Genomic DNA, 13,414 nt, shown 5'->3' on the forward strand with positions numbered 1-13,414 from the left:
CAAAGTGTACAAATAAGAGATGCACCCGGGCAGAGCACCAAGAAGCACGTAGTGAAGTCGCAGTAGTCGCTGCCGCAGTAATTGTGCCGCCGTGTCAAGCCTTGTCCATGCCGGGGCTGCTGTGTGTATGTTTGTTGACCTGAGTACGCCGGACGAAAGCTCTGCTTGCGAGTCGGTGGACTGCGCCGATAAAGGAAGGGCGGCGGATCGCGGCGAATTGGACCCGCCCGGCAACCAGAAAGTTAACAAAGTGTTGGGCAATGCATACAAAACAGCTGCAAAGTGGAGTGTCGGATGTGTGGAAGGTCTTGCTGTTGTGGGGGACGGCGGGCACGGACGCTGCAAAGGCGGGTCGCGGTCGGATTGCAAACGGCGGCAGCGGAAGGTGCGCACACAACACGGTCAGGCGAAGCTACGATGCCTCTGAAGCGGGAAGGAGATGCTCTGTAATGAGACTGAGGCTGGCTTTGGATGTTGGGACATGGAATGCGCCAAGCAGGGTGATAGAAAGACGGTGTTTGTTGTGGCCCAAACGAGCGCCGGAATGAGGTTGCCCGGCGAACTGAAAATGCGTGACGGAGTGAAATGGTAGTTGAGATTTCGCCTACCTTGTGATCTAGGGTGTTCTATCGAGTTCCAAGGACAGAATTGGGCGACCTCGTTCTCCCCGCGGCTCGCACAGCGTCGTGGTTTCTGCCACATCGCTCTCCGCTCTACCGTCTCATCGGCGCACCGATGATGAGGGATGAATATGATACTGAAGCAATCTTCGGTGACTCCCTGGGAGCCTAGCAGCAGGCTTAGAAATGAGCATTCTAGAAATAAGCTCAAAGAGAACAAGGGAGAATGGTTTGAAGATGGCGGACGAAAAAGCATTGAAGAACCACAGGAGGTGTTTTGTACCATCACATCCTTTGGGATATGCATACCCAAGGGACAATTTGTGTGGTGAAAGACGGCGCTGTGAGAGAAGAGAGGTGGTGAGTGGTAATGTGAAGTCGCGCAGAAGCTCGGTCCCAACTCCTGCAGCGCGGCTGCAAGGATCATGGAGGTCACGTTACCGATCAACAAACCTTAATGCAGCCTCTTCTCCATTGAGAACATGCCGCATAGCCAACCACAGCCACCGCTGACCACCGACCTGCTCAAGCACGTTCCGGGGCGACAATTAGTGACGGAGGACGACGGATCTTGCAGATAGCAGAACATGGCTTCATACACGGTACCCTCCTAATCGTTTCACTTTTTAGCCCCGCCTCCCATGTATCGACCCTGATGCCATACAGACTGCGCCGAGTAGTGTTTGCCCGACATCAAGAGTAAAGAAAAGCCCAATTACACCGAATAGACCCCGCCGCTTCTCAGACTGTAGTCCCTACTAAGTCGAGGTAATTTCCCAAGACCAACCGAAACATGAAACCCCGCCGCGGTCGTCTGCCTGACACGCGTATGCATAAAGAACCGTTCCCAAGACGAAAACGCAATGTCCCAACATATCCCCGCGTACACGCAACCCCGGGAAGCACCGACTAAGAGGTATCGCTGCGCGAAGAACAAGCAAAAAACACGCGGTGCGCCAGTACCGACCAACCAACCAGAAATATCCCGCGTTCCAGAGGGCAACCCCATTCAGACCAACGCATAATGATGTCGTAATCCCAAACGTTTTGAACAGCGAAGGTAATATGGTTCCGTGGACGCCATCCGGGAGCCAGAAGGGAGCCGAAGGGTATTTAATACAAGGAAAGCGAAATGAAGGCCGAAGACTCCAGATTAACAGATTACTGCCAGGCGCTCTATGCGTGGCTCGAGATTACCGGTTTCGTATCGACAGGTTCGGACTTGTGGTCGGGTGAATGGCTTTCCCGTTTCGCGTCGTCGCCCGAGTTTGCGACCTTGCCGCAGCCTTTGACCAGTATGTGTCGCTAGAAGAACGTCAGCATTGCCAAGCGCCACATATGGGGTGTTAATCAGCCTACCTTGAGCGCGTCTTTTCGCGAGAAGCTCTTATCGCAGTGGGTGCAGGGGAAGGGCTTAACCGCGAGATGAATCCGCTTATGCCGCTTCAGGTCGTGGTTTCGGTTGAAGCTCTGCGGACACTGGTCGCACTTGAATGGCCGGTCATTCGCCGTCTGTTGCTGATGAGGAGGATGTCCCATGAAATGAGGCATTGCAGCAGCATGTCCGCTGTTGAAACCCTGCATCATACCAGGGTGCACTCCACCAACCAACGCCAGCTGCCCGTTCGGGTTGTTGACGTTGGAGAAGACGGGCGCTGGACCGGGAACATAACCACCGTAAGGCCGCTGATACGCATGCGGCGATGGTGCTGGATTTGACGGTATCGACGGGATAGCACCATGCGTCACGGCTGGCGACATTCTTGGCACGGAACCTCCTGCGCTGATCGGGCTTTGCTGCGTCGGCGAAGGACCCGTCGAATAGGGGAACGATGACTGCTGTGGGGTCGAGGAAGGCTGATAGTTATAAGTCGGTGTTGGCGGCGGTCGGAAGGGCTCCTGAGCATGGGCAGGAGACTGCTGGTGGGGTGCACTCGATACAGGTGTCTGTGCGCTCATCATATGGTGAGGCTGCTGTTGTGCAGACATTCCGGGCATATTGGACGGGCCCGAAGATGGCGGAAATGGCGGCAACTGTTGGTTCATCTCGTACGGTGGCGGATTCAGCCCTTTGCGCGGGGTAAGTGAGCCTTGGTCCCCGAGCTGACGATCATTCTGCAGAGAAGCAAACATACCTCCTCGGGCTGAGTATTGATTTTGCTGGTGCTGCTGGTGGTGCTGGTGCTGTTGGTGTTGTTGCTGCTGTTGATGCTGATGGTGTTGGTGCTGCTGCTGCGCAGTCGGATAGCCATAGTGGGTCGGCGCCTGTGAGGGTGGGGAGTAGATGTAATTGCCGTTCGAGTAAGGCATTGTGGTCGTGTTCGCGCTGCTTGTGGATACTCCTGACGAGGAACTTATCACATCGCCGGGGATATTATTTGGCGGGGTGAGGAGATTGCCAACGCTAGCAATGGTCGTTGGGGCTTGTGACGATTGTGAAGCGTTGATGGTGTTGAAGGAGGAATACTTGTGCATTGGTGGAGGCGGGAGCTCGAAACTACCCAACTGAGCGGCGTGAGGCCTCCTAGTCGCGAAGCTTGGAGGTGCACCCATTGGGTCAGACCCAGGATGCATCGAAGTCGGGTGAGCCACTGCAGCAGCCACGTTGACGGTTGTGTCCCGGGTAGGTCCTGATGACCTACCAGCTTCCGACGAGGGAGGAGTTGGAATGGAAACCAGCGGTGACGCTGCAAATGGCGGAGTGGAGAGGTACGCGCCCGACCAATAGAGTCCACGTGAGGGCTGGGAGGGATCCAGGGAGGGCAACAGGCGGCTGGTAGCCCCGAGGCGTAATGGGCAAGGTAATGGCTCTAGTCGAGGGGGACAAGATGCTGATGATATGCAGGCAATGGAGGAGAAGGGATCTCGTAAAGGTCCTTTGCGCACACAGACGCCCAACCCGTCTAGATATTCTACGATGGTGTTCCCGACTAGTCTGCCGTCCTTCCAGATGGCGATTCGCGGCTCCGAGAGGTGCAAAAGCTGCGATGGTGGGCGGTCCCGGCGATGGTACCTGCGCAGACTCTGGCGGGCAGTGATACCGAGCGGATGCACGCCTCTCCGGAAATCTTCTAGAAGTCTCAGTCTGCGCGCAAGATCAGTGGTTGCTCGCCGTCGCAGGCCGAGGAAGGAGGGCGTACAGAGCAGCAAAAGCAGATACTGGTGGAACGATATCTCCAACACAGCGAGTGTTCGGTACGGCCCAGTTTCCCGGGTTGCGCAGACGTAGTGCTACGGCGGCGGTCGCACAGGCTGTGGGAATGTTGGTTTTTGGTCAAGAGGTTAAAGCTCCTACTATGGGCGTGCTGGAGTTGTCGTCCGACGATGCTGGCGCAGGCCCGGATTGGCTAATGGCTAGCTCTGGCGGTCCTCTATCCACGGCGCTGGGAGCGGCGTCGACTTCCGGAACGGGCAGCAGGCGCAGGTGAGGTCGTTGGAGCCGCTGTCCACCACAGAGGCGCTGCGAGATCTGGTGTTGCACGTTGACGATGGTGGAGGCCGGTGGTCCTGTGGTCCTGTGTCCGACGGGGCGGGCAGATGGTGGTGGTGGTGGTGGTGTTGAGGCGCGCGGGCAGCGGCGATCCCTCCTTGTTAAGCTCAGTACCTGGGCGCCCTATGGGAGCGATGGCGGACTCGGGCTGGACTCTGGTGGCCAAAAGGCTTTGTCGCCGTGAGCGGGTGGAGAGGTGGCCCTCACGTATATGTACGGCAGGCTAAGGCGCCAGGGTTGAGAAGGGATGGGGTGGTTCGCGTGGCTTCTGGCGGGCTGGGGGGCTTTCAAGAGCTTCAAGGGCCCTAACCAGGCGATAGGGTTCGTCCGAGCGTTTTGGGGATCTGGATCGGGATGGGAGATGAAGAGCACGAGAGCAGGCAGGCCACAGGGAGGCGGGCGCGGCGCTATTCACACGCACCTTTACGCAAGAGGGCAAAGCAGACGAGACACGGCAGAAGCAAGTCGATGACTGAATAATAGACGACACCGTTCAGATGGGTTTAGAGTAGCCCAGGCTGGCATGGGGGGGAGCAACAATGCGAGCCGGGATGAAAGCACCGACCAGCGCGCCAGGCCCTGTCTTCCCTGCCGGCTGGCCCTCTGTTCGGAGTCGCTGGCGTGCGGGACGGCTTAGAGCCTTGGACCAGCAGCGTGGAGGAGCACTCGCTTGCGCCGGGCCGGCCAAGTCACAGAGGCTTCATTATTCGTGCTGGGGCCGCTGCTGATGCGCTGCCGCTGACCTCGCCGGCGCTTCCTTTGATGTCTTGCGCTGAGGGCGAGCGGCGTGGCCATGCGGCTCCTCCTGACCCAGGCTTGCGGCGCGAGACACGACCAGAGGGGCCGCCATTTGTTTTTCCAAGTACCAAGGGCGAGAGGCACTCATGATGCGCCGGGACTGGCGCCAGCGAGCCCACGCCGACTGGCCCAGCACGGACGCGGTCTGGCCAAAGGCGAGCCGTCCCAGCGCCAGCAACAAAGCGCTCCGCACAAAGGCATCCTCCGCCTGCTCGCCCGCTCGCCGTCCAATCCTGCCGTAGCGAGGCGCTGATCGCTGTGCCCGCCTGCGCGTCGGCGCGGGGGGTTGGACTGAGATATCAGAGAGCAGCTCCCATCACGCAGCACGCTGCATTCCCGCGTCCCCAGCGTCTAGCACCGCACGCTCAGGGCTGGGAGGGAGCGACGGGCTCGCAGCTGGAGCAGACGGCATCCCTGCGGCCAGTGCTTCGGCGACCAATCCTTGGCCGTGCTTCTGGCTCCTCTGGCTGACGACAAGGCTTGTCCGTTCAGGTCGCCGGGCTCGCGCTAGCCGAGTACGAGCAGCGCGGGCTGCACATGATTGAGTGATTCACCTGCGCTGCGGCGGGAGGGGCTGGCTCTCAGGACAAAGAAGAGGCCAGCGCAAGCTTTCGATCGACAGCTGTCCAGGACAGGGTTCGCAGTTTTGAGTTGATTGACCTGGTCTGGCGAACTGGCGATGCCCCAATATGCGGTACAATTAACGAGCCCTCGACCCGGCTACCTGCCTTTCGGCCCCAGAGCCTTCACGCTGCTGGAATTCGCACGGCGCGGGTTATTTTTAGGGCGCATGTTATATTGCCTGCGGCACGTGTCTGTCCCAGAGCGGACGGCGCAATAAGCGGAGTGCTTCGGACCCTGCTCTTGCTCATCTCTCGCCATTCCGCTGAGCGAGCACCGCGTCGACGCGCCCTGGGCAGATCCCACGTGGACCTGCACTTATTTTCGGCCTTTTTTGGCGCGCCTGGGGACGAGACGCAGAGGTGAGGGGCGACGGCGAGCACTTCACGCGCAGCAGCAGCAGCACGAGGCGCCCGTTGGCCTCCCGATGACAGCTGGCGTGCCCGAAGACCGGGAGAGGTTTAAGACGTGCGCTTGGAGGCGCCCCTTGCTAGACTGGCAGCCAGGCCGGTGCTCGATGCGGCCCAGCCGCGGGCGTGCTGCGAGCGTGCATGCCAAGAGATCTTAGTAGCTGTAGCCGCAAACCGACGGGCGCTGGAGGCTGGAGTGGAGACGGACGGGCGTGAGTTGGGCGGCGGGCATGGCGCGCGGTCGGAGAACGTGGGCAGCCCTGGCAGACGGACGTCGTGCCGGGAGAGACACGCTGCTGGAACATTGCCTACATACTGTGCGTCGCTGAGAATGCGCATGGGGAGGCCCGCATCGCAGCGCCCTCCTTCATTAACTGCTACCGCTGCCTCCCAACTCTGTTGAGATGAAGGGAGGCCACATTCCACATCCGCACGCTCGTGTCACTCGTCTGCAGCTAGCGCACCCCTGGCCGTGCCACCCAATAGGACGGCCGCATAGGCGAGCCTGTCAAAATCAGCGTGCGGCGAGCCTGTGGTTTGAGGCCAGCTTTTCTCATACCGACCCCCGACCGATGCCGATGCCGTCGCTGCTGGTCTGGTCTGCCAGAATGGACGCCCAGTAGTCGCGCAGGCGTGCGTGCTGCACCTGAGCAGCGCTATCCCTGCGAGCGTGAATGCACCGCGCGCACGACTGGAGCCATCCCGTCTGCCGGATTTCCCACGCCATCTCTTGATTGACTTGCCTAGCTTAATCCGACGACCTCGCGTTCGCGTACACGCGCCTTCTCCGTGCGTACCCCGCTCTTGCCAATCCCGCACGCCCCTGCCCTCACCTCGCCGTCAGCCTCCGTTGGCTGTTTACATCGCCCCGTCATGTGTTGCTGTACCACCATCGCCAACCCACCTCCACCACCCTCGACCGTCCCAACTGCGTCACGCCGCCGCCTCCGCCATGGGCCCTCGATCTTCGCGGCGAGCATCCGCCTGGCGTCCGCCTGCCTCGCTCGGGCTGGCCGTGGCCCCACTTTCATTCGCCTGGCGCCCCCTGTCACACGGCGCGCTGCACAACTTAATTTTGACACGGATCACATTGGGTGTTTTGGACAGCCACCAAGCCATTCCCCATCCGCCCGTGGCGCTCTCCACGGATCGGCACTCCTGATCCTCGAGCCGACCAAGCCCGACCCGTGATGTTGGGACTGCGCTGCAGGCAAGGCCAGAAGGAAGACCTCACCCTCGATAGCGAGCCCCTTCCCCCCGTCCCGTGGCGGGCGGCGGCGGCCACGTTCTGAGCCTCCAACTCCCAGGACCCTGGATGCTCCGCAAGCCGGCTCTGCGATGCCTGCAGGCCTCTTGGAGATCCCATCATCAAGCCCAAGTACTGTACCCGCCAAGCCCGTTGTTCGTCCTCAGCAGCTCCATAACCCGGTTCCTTTCCTAGAGCGCCGCCTGTTGTGCCTTCGCATCCATGGATGGATGCGTCTGGAGAGTCACTGCAGTCTTGTCTGCACGACGAGTAAGTTATTGCAAGTGAAATGACTACGTATGCACCCCACGGTCCTGAGCCAGCGCCTTTTATCTCGGGAGCCATTTCTCCTGTGCGATGCATGCCGGAACAGGCATCTTCTGCGGCTACGTCTCCAGTCAATAGTCACTCGTGATTTTAGGTTGGCCGGGGCCCCTCGCCAAACCCTGCTGTGTGCTGAAAAGCGACCGACTTGCATCAGAGCACGTTTGGGCTACTGTATCCCGCAGCGTCGTTGAGAGTCCTTCGCAGCCGCTCTCGTTTTCCGGCCGGTACAGAATCCATTTGGCTCTGGGCTGAACAAGAGGCGTCGCCCAATTTTCCTGATTGGCCAACTCGCTTTCGTTTTCGTCATCAGGGGTCTCGGGCATGGAGAGACACCGCGGAAAATGCCTCGTGAAATCCGCCTTCTCCCGCTTCATCAGCAGATTTTGGACTTTGCCTCGGACCCGGGCTCGGCTGGCCAGGGCCTTCAGGACGCAGAGGAGAATCCCGCACCAGCAAGTATTGGGGAAATACTAGGCGCGTCTCTCCATTATTGGAAATTTCCGGCCGGCGTCAAAGAAGCATCGTTCGGTGCGCGAAAGCCGCAAAACAGCTTAACGCCGTACCTGCGTCCGCCGGTCGAAAGATGGGTGAGAGATTACTACTGTGGCAGGCGCCAGGATCTCAAGCTCCACTTGGAGATCCCGTTAATCTTCGAGCTCTGGCGTGTCGTTCATTGCCTGATCGGTCTCCGCCAGTTATCGTGCCCGCTGGGCTGGACGCCATTCAAGCCCGCCCGCAGCTGGTCTGGATCGTGCAGATCCGGCTCCCAGGACGTGCACGGAGAATTCCTAGCTCGCTCAAGTCTGTGGGAAGACGAATTCCTAGGAGTCGAGCGCCTATGGGCGCGTTCTCACAGCTGCTCTGCTGCAATGGAAAGGGCTTCACCCAAATATACCTTTTAGGGAAAGCGGTTCTCTCATCCATTCGCTGGGCTGGACGGCGCGCGCGCTTCTCTCTGGACGGACCCCGAAGATAGCTGCGGGCATCAGACGATCCTCCAGGGAGGGTCCCTCATCACACCGCTATCAAGATCCTCTGTTGGAGTACGGAGATGGGAAACCATTCGCTGCCGGGATGCAGCAGAGTGCTGAATGACCACACATCTGAGTCGCTTGACCAATCTCATCGTCCTTTGTAACCTGATTTCGTACTCTCCACAGCGCGTTCGGGTCACGCAAAGTCCCGCCAATCGCATAGAAAGGCAGTTTTCAACGGGCCCAACTTAAACTCGGGCTGCGCATTGGGCGAGACGAAGCAGATGTTTTGCAGCTCGGAACGAGCACCACCTCGCTTCGCATTCATCGGTGAACATCGTGAACTGACATCTGGCCCCTTTGGCTGAGTCTCAACACCATCCCGAGCATCAATGCCAACGGCCTATCAGCCATGACAATGTCTCTGGATCCCGTCTCCAGTCTTCTCGCGACAGCGTTTACGAAGCCGTTCTCGCCATCCAGGAGCTCGTACCACTTCGCACATTGGTCTGCAGGACTTTCCGCATTCAGCCTTCGAGTCCTTCACTTCTTGCTTTTTGTACCGTCTCGAATGCTGTCCTATCTTCCAATATCGCTCTGGGCTGTCATGGCATTATTCCTCACGCCCCATCCCGTAAAGCGTTCAGCTCATGAGCATTAACGAGGCCTTGGGCACTGCTTGCTCGATGCGGTAAACGGTAGCTGCTAGAGACAGCGAATATCGTATTGATAATAGCCGCCCCCCAACGCGACTAGCACACTGTCACCCAACTTTGCGGCCGAGCAGTCTATCGATACGACAGTCCAGAGAACCCAGGAACCCGTTTTCCTTTGCGGCCGCTTGTTGCTTACTGCGGCTTACTATCCACGTGCATCCCTTGACTCTATCAGCACCCTTTTGTATGGCCACCATTTCCCGTCTGACGTAATCCGCGCCTCGGGGTCTGAAGCGTATGATTAGCGCCATTCCTCTGCTTAGTCTGGCGCCTGTCGGTGGGCAATCACGCTGGACTAACTACGCGACTCATCTCTTACCTCAGAATAAGAATACGCCTCGTGTTGCAATCGATATGGCGCGGATCTGGGGATGGGGCTAGGATATACCTGTCTGGGCATCTTAGCCGCCCCAAGGTATAGCTAGGAGAATTACCCATAGAATGTTGGTATGTTCTGTTACTATTTGCTGGGTTTGCAATAAGCAGTATACTAACAAAGGACAGATTTGACCACGATTGAAATTGCCGTGTTTAGAATACGACCATTCGCCAAGCGGCTACCGCCCGGGCGACCGAGAAATTGCGGATCAAAACGCGGGCGGGTGTTCAAGAGCATTTGCCTTCTCGCTGTCGCTGACTGCTATGTTAAGGACCCTGTTCATGCGCGACATCCTTAAGGACTACACCAGCGGTGAACCGGATCACACACACTTCCCTTTCCAGCTCGCTCGCAGCGTCTTACCACATTAAAGCACACCATTTAGCCTCAACGAGCACTTTGACAAGTCATAAACACCATTCGGGTCGCCAGCGCATACTCAGCTTATATGGGTTCTCGCGGTGAAGACGCCCGACAGAGCCCCACATCACCTACGGTCGGGACGCGTCGGTCGCAGAATACCTACCTGATTCCGCTCTACCGATCGCAAGTTCTCGCCGATGACAAGGACGGGTTCGATCGTTCCTGATGCGGTCGCATCGGGCGACAAACTTGCGACCTTCCTAGATGGGATGGGTTATGTTACGGTTGCACTATACCGAGACAACGACAGTTGGCAACGTACTCGGGTGTACTCAGCCTCCCAGGAGGCGACGCGGTAGGTAAGATACTTGCTAATTGTTGCAGAGCCTCATCGCGCCGCCCAAGGTCCGTTGAGAAGGTACTTCGATGCCGCATGCTCGCTTGAATGGCTTCATGGTCATTCGCCCACTATTGTTTCCATGGGGAAGCAGAGCACAGCCCATCCTTCCAATAGGACTTGTGTTCCTCGTTACAGCGCTTTCTTGGTTCGGAGCCAGGCGCTTGAAGATCTGCTTTCTCGCCATTTCGACCGCGAGGTAACCGAACGAGTCTTCTCTCCGCTACGCAATTAGTTTGCGCATCTCCATACAACGGTCGAAGCATTCAAGGCAGTTCACCGATACCACAAGTCTGTCGTAACCTGCACACGGGGTCTTCGGGGTGCGGCTTTGGTACGGAACATGCTGCTCGGTGGACGTTTACATATGGCGGAAGGGACTGAAGCCCTCGACGCACCCCAATAGCCTTTTATAGTTGTCATGAATTGAATAGCTTGAATACCACCCTTCTTCTAGCCTGGCTCTTGCGCTTCACCTTCTCATCGTGATGATGATCACCGTCTCCCCTCTCGCTCTCCTCCTCAACTCATTCGACCAGCAACGCCCAGCAGCGCACGTAGATAGACTCCCATACTGGCATTCTGCCCCGCCTTTCCGCTGCCAGATCGCGCGCCTCCTTCGTGCTTTTGATCCTCCATACCGCTTTCTTCGAAGCTTCTTTGGACGCCTCTTCTCTTCTCCGCTCCCCGCCATAGAGATTCCTGGCTAGGCTTTTGAATTCGACAAACAACACAGCACGGCATCTCGCATACTCTACGCCTCGTTCCCTTCCCGAGCAACGCCACATCTCTGCGTCCTCGGTGGTTTGGGAGAGCAGAGAGAGTCCACACCGCCGTAATCTGGACCTGTTTCCGCAAGCGAGGGGTCCGGATGCAGACATCGATTGCCTCGGATTCTGATTTAGTGCGGCACAACGCTGGGGACATGAACATACCTGGCGGCAGTTCTGGAGAGGCGAATTGGTTTTGCGGTAGTATTAGCCCCGGACCCGAGACAGAGGACAAGGGAAGGTGTGCAAGCCTCCGCGCCAGCGCCGGTCCGTAGTTCTTAGCTGGGCGGAATTTAACTAGACATACAATGTAGTGGTCTGGGGTGTGGCATGGTGGTCTGAATGTGCATGGTATTCCTCATCTCATCTGGTCTGCGGAGGCCGTATTGTACCGTATCGCATGGTAGGAGCAACATTGCGGTTAGAGTTCGACAGTTTGGAGAGGAGATGTGGTGAGGGGCGGGGCCCCGGATGGATGACATCCAGTCAGGTCATGCTAGCTAGCTAGTTGTGGTTTTGTTTTGGAGAAAGAGGAAGCGGGAGAGCGAGGCAAGCATGGGAGAAACGTGCTGTGGTTTTCGGTCGAGTGGCATCGAAATAACATCGCTGTGGGGGTCATTGCCTTTTAGCAGTTCAGAAAGGCGGGCCAGGGCAGGGCATACACGCTGGTCTCGCCTGGTTTGGTCGCTTCGATTCGCAGGGGCATGACTGTACGTGAGGTGCCTTTTAGGGCAGTGCGGTGGGAGTAGACTCTGGGGGAGGAAGGAGGATGGAGCGAGGAAGAGCTCATCGATGCGCGGTCGGTGGCATTGTAGAGTTCATGGGACTTTAGCTTTGCTCGAGGCCGGGGGCATGAATGCGCTCGAGGTATGCTTTTAGACGTGTTAGATGAGCTTGACGGCGGCACCATGCATTCCAGGATCCCAGCTTTTCGTTTTTTGCAGCTCGCGATGAGAGGCGATCCAGCACATGTGACTGACTCTTGCCCTTTTCCGTGAGACAGGCGCTGTGCTTGACATAGGTTTTCTATGACTACAGGATCACAAGATGGAGCTTATCAGCTCAGCTACTGAGGAGCTTTTCAAAGGGCTCGATAAGTGAAGAGCATAGAGGGACGCCAGGCATGCAGAGTGCAGCCGCTGAATTTTAGCAGGGAGAAAAGACGTGCGAGGTTTTCGGGCTCAACGAAACCCTGTATATCGAGGAAGCGTATTACGCTTCATGGCGAGCGGAGTGCGTCCAGGGTTCGCACATGACTTCGAATGTCATCGGCTTTTAGACGTGATCCATCCAGTGGGACGGGCTTCGAGGAAAGAATGAGGAAAGTCCATCCAAATTGTCGACAGCTCTTTAGTGACCAGAGAGAGGAATTCCGAGCATACAATCACAAAGGAATGGATTTGGATGTTTTGATGGGAGCTTCCAGAGTGCGCTAAGAGCTGAATCTGGAAGGAATGGCGGGAGCAAGACTAGAGCCCAGAAGCAGCGATCCGTCTTCCCATGTTCCGACAGTGTTGTAGTTTGTTTCCTCGCAGACGCGGTGGCTGGGAAAGCATGTTTGTGTACGATGTCCCATTTCCGTGGAAGAGCCTTGAAGTTCCCGTGCAGACAGGAGGCCAAGCATACAACTTGTTGAATAATGGTTTTAGAAGCTTTCGCACTGCGAGTCCGCATGCCCTTCCGGCTTTCATAATTTTATTCCAGGATTCGGAGGAGTGCGTGTGTGAGAGAAGAAAGGAAGTTCGCGGGTGCGCGGAACCAATTTATACTTTGGTTCCACGGTTGCAACGGTCGTACGCCGTCATCAGTCCCAACAAGCGACCAGCCCATCCGTCAGCGTCCTCACGGTATCTTTTTGTTCCGTTTCCGTGGTAGCGGGGAAAAATTATATATAAACCCCATGTCCCCTTTCATCACTCCGTCTTCTACCCACTTACCTCTGGCTTCGGGAAAGAGACTAAAACAATTTTTGAGAAGATCCACGGCTTTGGAGTCGCCGTCCAAAGACGAGCGTTTGCCGGCAATGTTGTAGGACGCATCTGAAACGAAAATGCTACCCAATATGTTGGGGACTTCATGTTTCGGTGAAATTTTCATGGCTAAGGAATCACTTTAGAGTCAAAGCCTGCCGAAGCCGGTCGCGGCGCGAAAAGAATGAACAAAGCATTCCCATGTGTTGGGACTTGCCAAGGGGAGGGTGCCCAATTTACCAACGGAGCACTGTACTTCCCTAATTCTCCTCGCAGAGTTCGGGCGTGGTGTGCTGTCCAAAAAGATGGCTTCCACATCTTCATCTTTTCCGC

The 13,414-nt window shown here is 57.3% G+C and overlaps 4 protein-coding genes across 4 annotated transcripts; 1 reads left to right on the plus strand and 3 right to left on the minus strand.

Moving 5' to 3' along the window:
* Positions 1-156: 156 nt before the first annotated feature.
* BU26DRAFT_42864 (uncharacterized protein) lies at positions 157-981 on the minus strand. Its single transcript, XM_033823797.1, has one exon. The coding sequence runs from the start codon at positions 925-927 to the stop codon at positions 403-405; it is 525 nt and encodes a 174-aa protein (XP_033692397.1). The 5' UTR covers positions 928-981; the 3' UTR covers positions 157-402.
* Positions 982-1,712: 731 nt separating this feature from the next.
* BU26DRAFT_42967 (uncharacterized protein) lies at positions 1,713-3,326 on the minus strand. The gene is made up of 2 exons (XM_033823837.1): positions 1,980-3,326; positions 1,713-1,925 (listed from the first exon to the last, which is right to left on the minus strand). Exons 1-2 carry the CDS (start codon positions 3,192-3,194, stop codon positions 1,797-1,799), a joined length of 1,344 nt encoding a protein of 447 aa, XP_033692398.1. The 5' UTR covers positions 3,195-3,326; the 3' UTR covers positions 1,713-1,796.
* Positions 3,327-6,785: 3,459 nt separating this feature from the next.
* Positions 6,786-7,701, minus strand: BU26DRAFT_42896 (uncharacterized protein). The gene has a single exon (XM_033823811.1). The coding sequence runs from the start codon at positions 7,546-7,548 to the stop codon at positions 7,009-7,011; it is 540 nt and encodes a 179-aa protein (XP_033692399.1). The 5' UTR covers positions 7,549-7,701; the 3' UTR covers positions 6,786-7,008.
* On the plus strand, positions 7,702-8,656 carry BU26DRAFT_42897 (uncharacterized protein). The gene has a single exon (XM_033823812.1). It carries the CDS (start codon positions 7,854-7,856, stop codon positions 8,412-8,414), a length of 561 nt encoding a protein of 186 aa, XP_033692400.1. The 5' UTR covers positions 7,702-7,853; the 3' UTR covers positions 8,415-8,656.
* The last annotated feature ends 4,758 nt before the right edge of the window (positions 8,657-13,414 follow it).

Source organism: Trematosphaeria pertusa, assembly GCF_010094035.1.
Source record: "Trematosphaeria pertusa strain CBS 122368 unplaced genomic scaffold BU26scaffold_1, whole genome shotgun sequence".
In the NCBI taxonomy this organism is placed as follows: domain Eukaryota; kingdom Fungi; phylum Ascomycota; class Dothideomycetes; order Pleosporales; family Trematosphaeriaceae; genus Trematosphaeria; species Trematosphaeria pertusa.

What these genes read in the sequence shown, in the direction of transcription:
- BU26DRAFT_42967 (XM_033823837.1), bottom strand. Translation starts at nt 3,194, where the DNA reads ATGCATCCTGGGTCTGACCCAATGGGTGCACCTCCAAGCTTCGCGACT. An exon ending in CGCGAAAAGACGCGCTCAAG is followed by an intron (nt 1,926 to 1,979) that starts GTAGGCTGATTA and finishes ACGTTCTTCTAG; the next exon opens with CGACACATACTGGTCAAAGG.
- BU26DRAFT_42897 (XM_033823812.1), top strand. Translation starts at nt 7,854, where the DNA reads ATGCCTCGTGAAATCCGCCTTCTCCCGCTTCATCAGCAGATTTTGGAC.
- BU26DRAFT_42864 (XM_033823797.1), bottom strand. Translation starts at nt 927, where the DNA reads ATGCATATCCCAAAGGATGTGATGGTACAAAACACCTCCTGTGGTTCT.
- BU26DRAFT_42896 (XM_033823811.1), bottom strand. Translation starts at nt 7,548, where the DNA reads ATGCATCGCACAGGAGAAATGGCTCCCGAGATAAAAGGCGCTGGCTCA.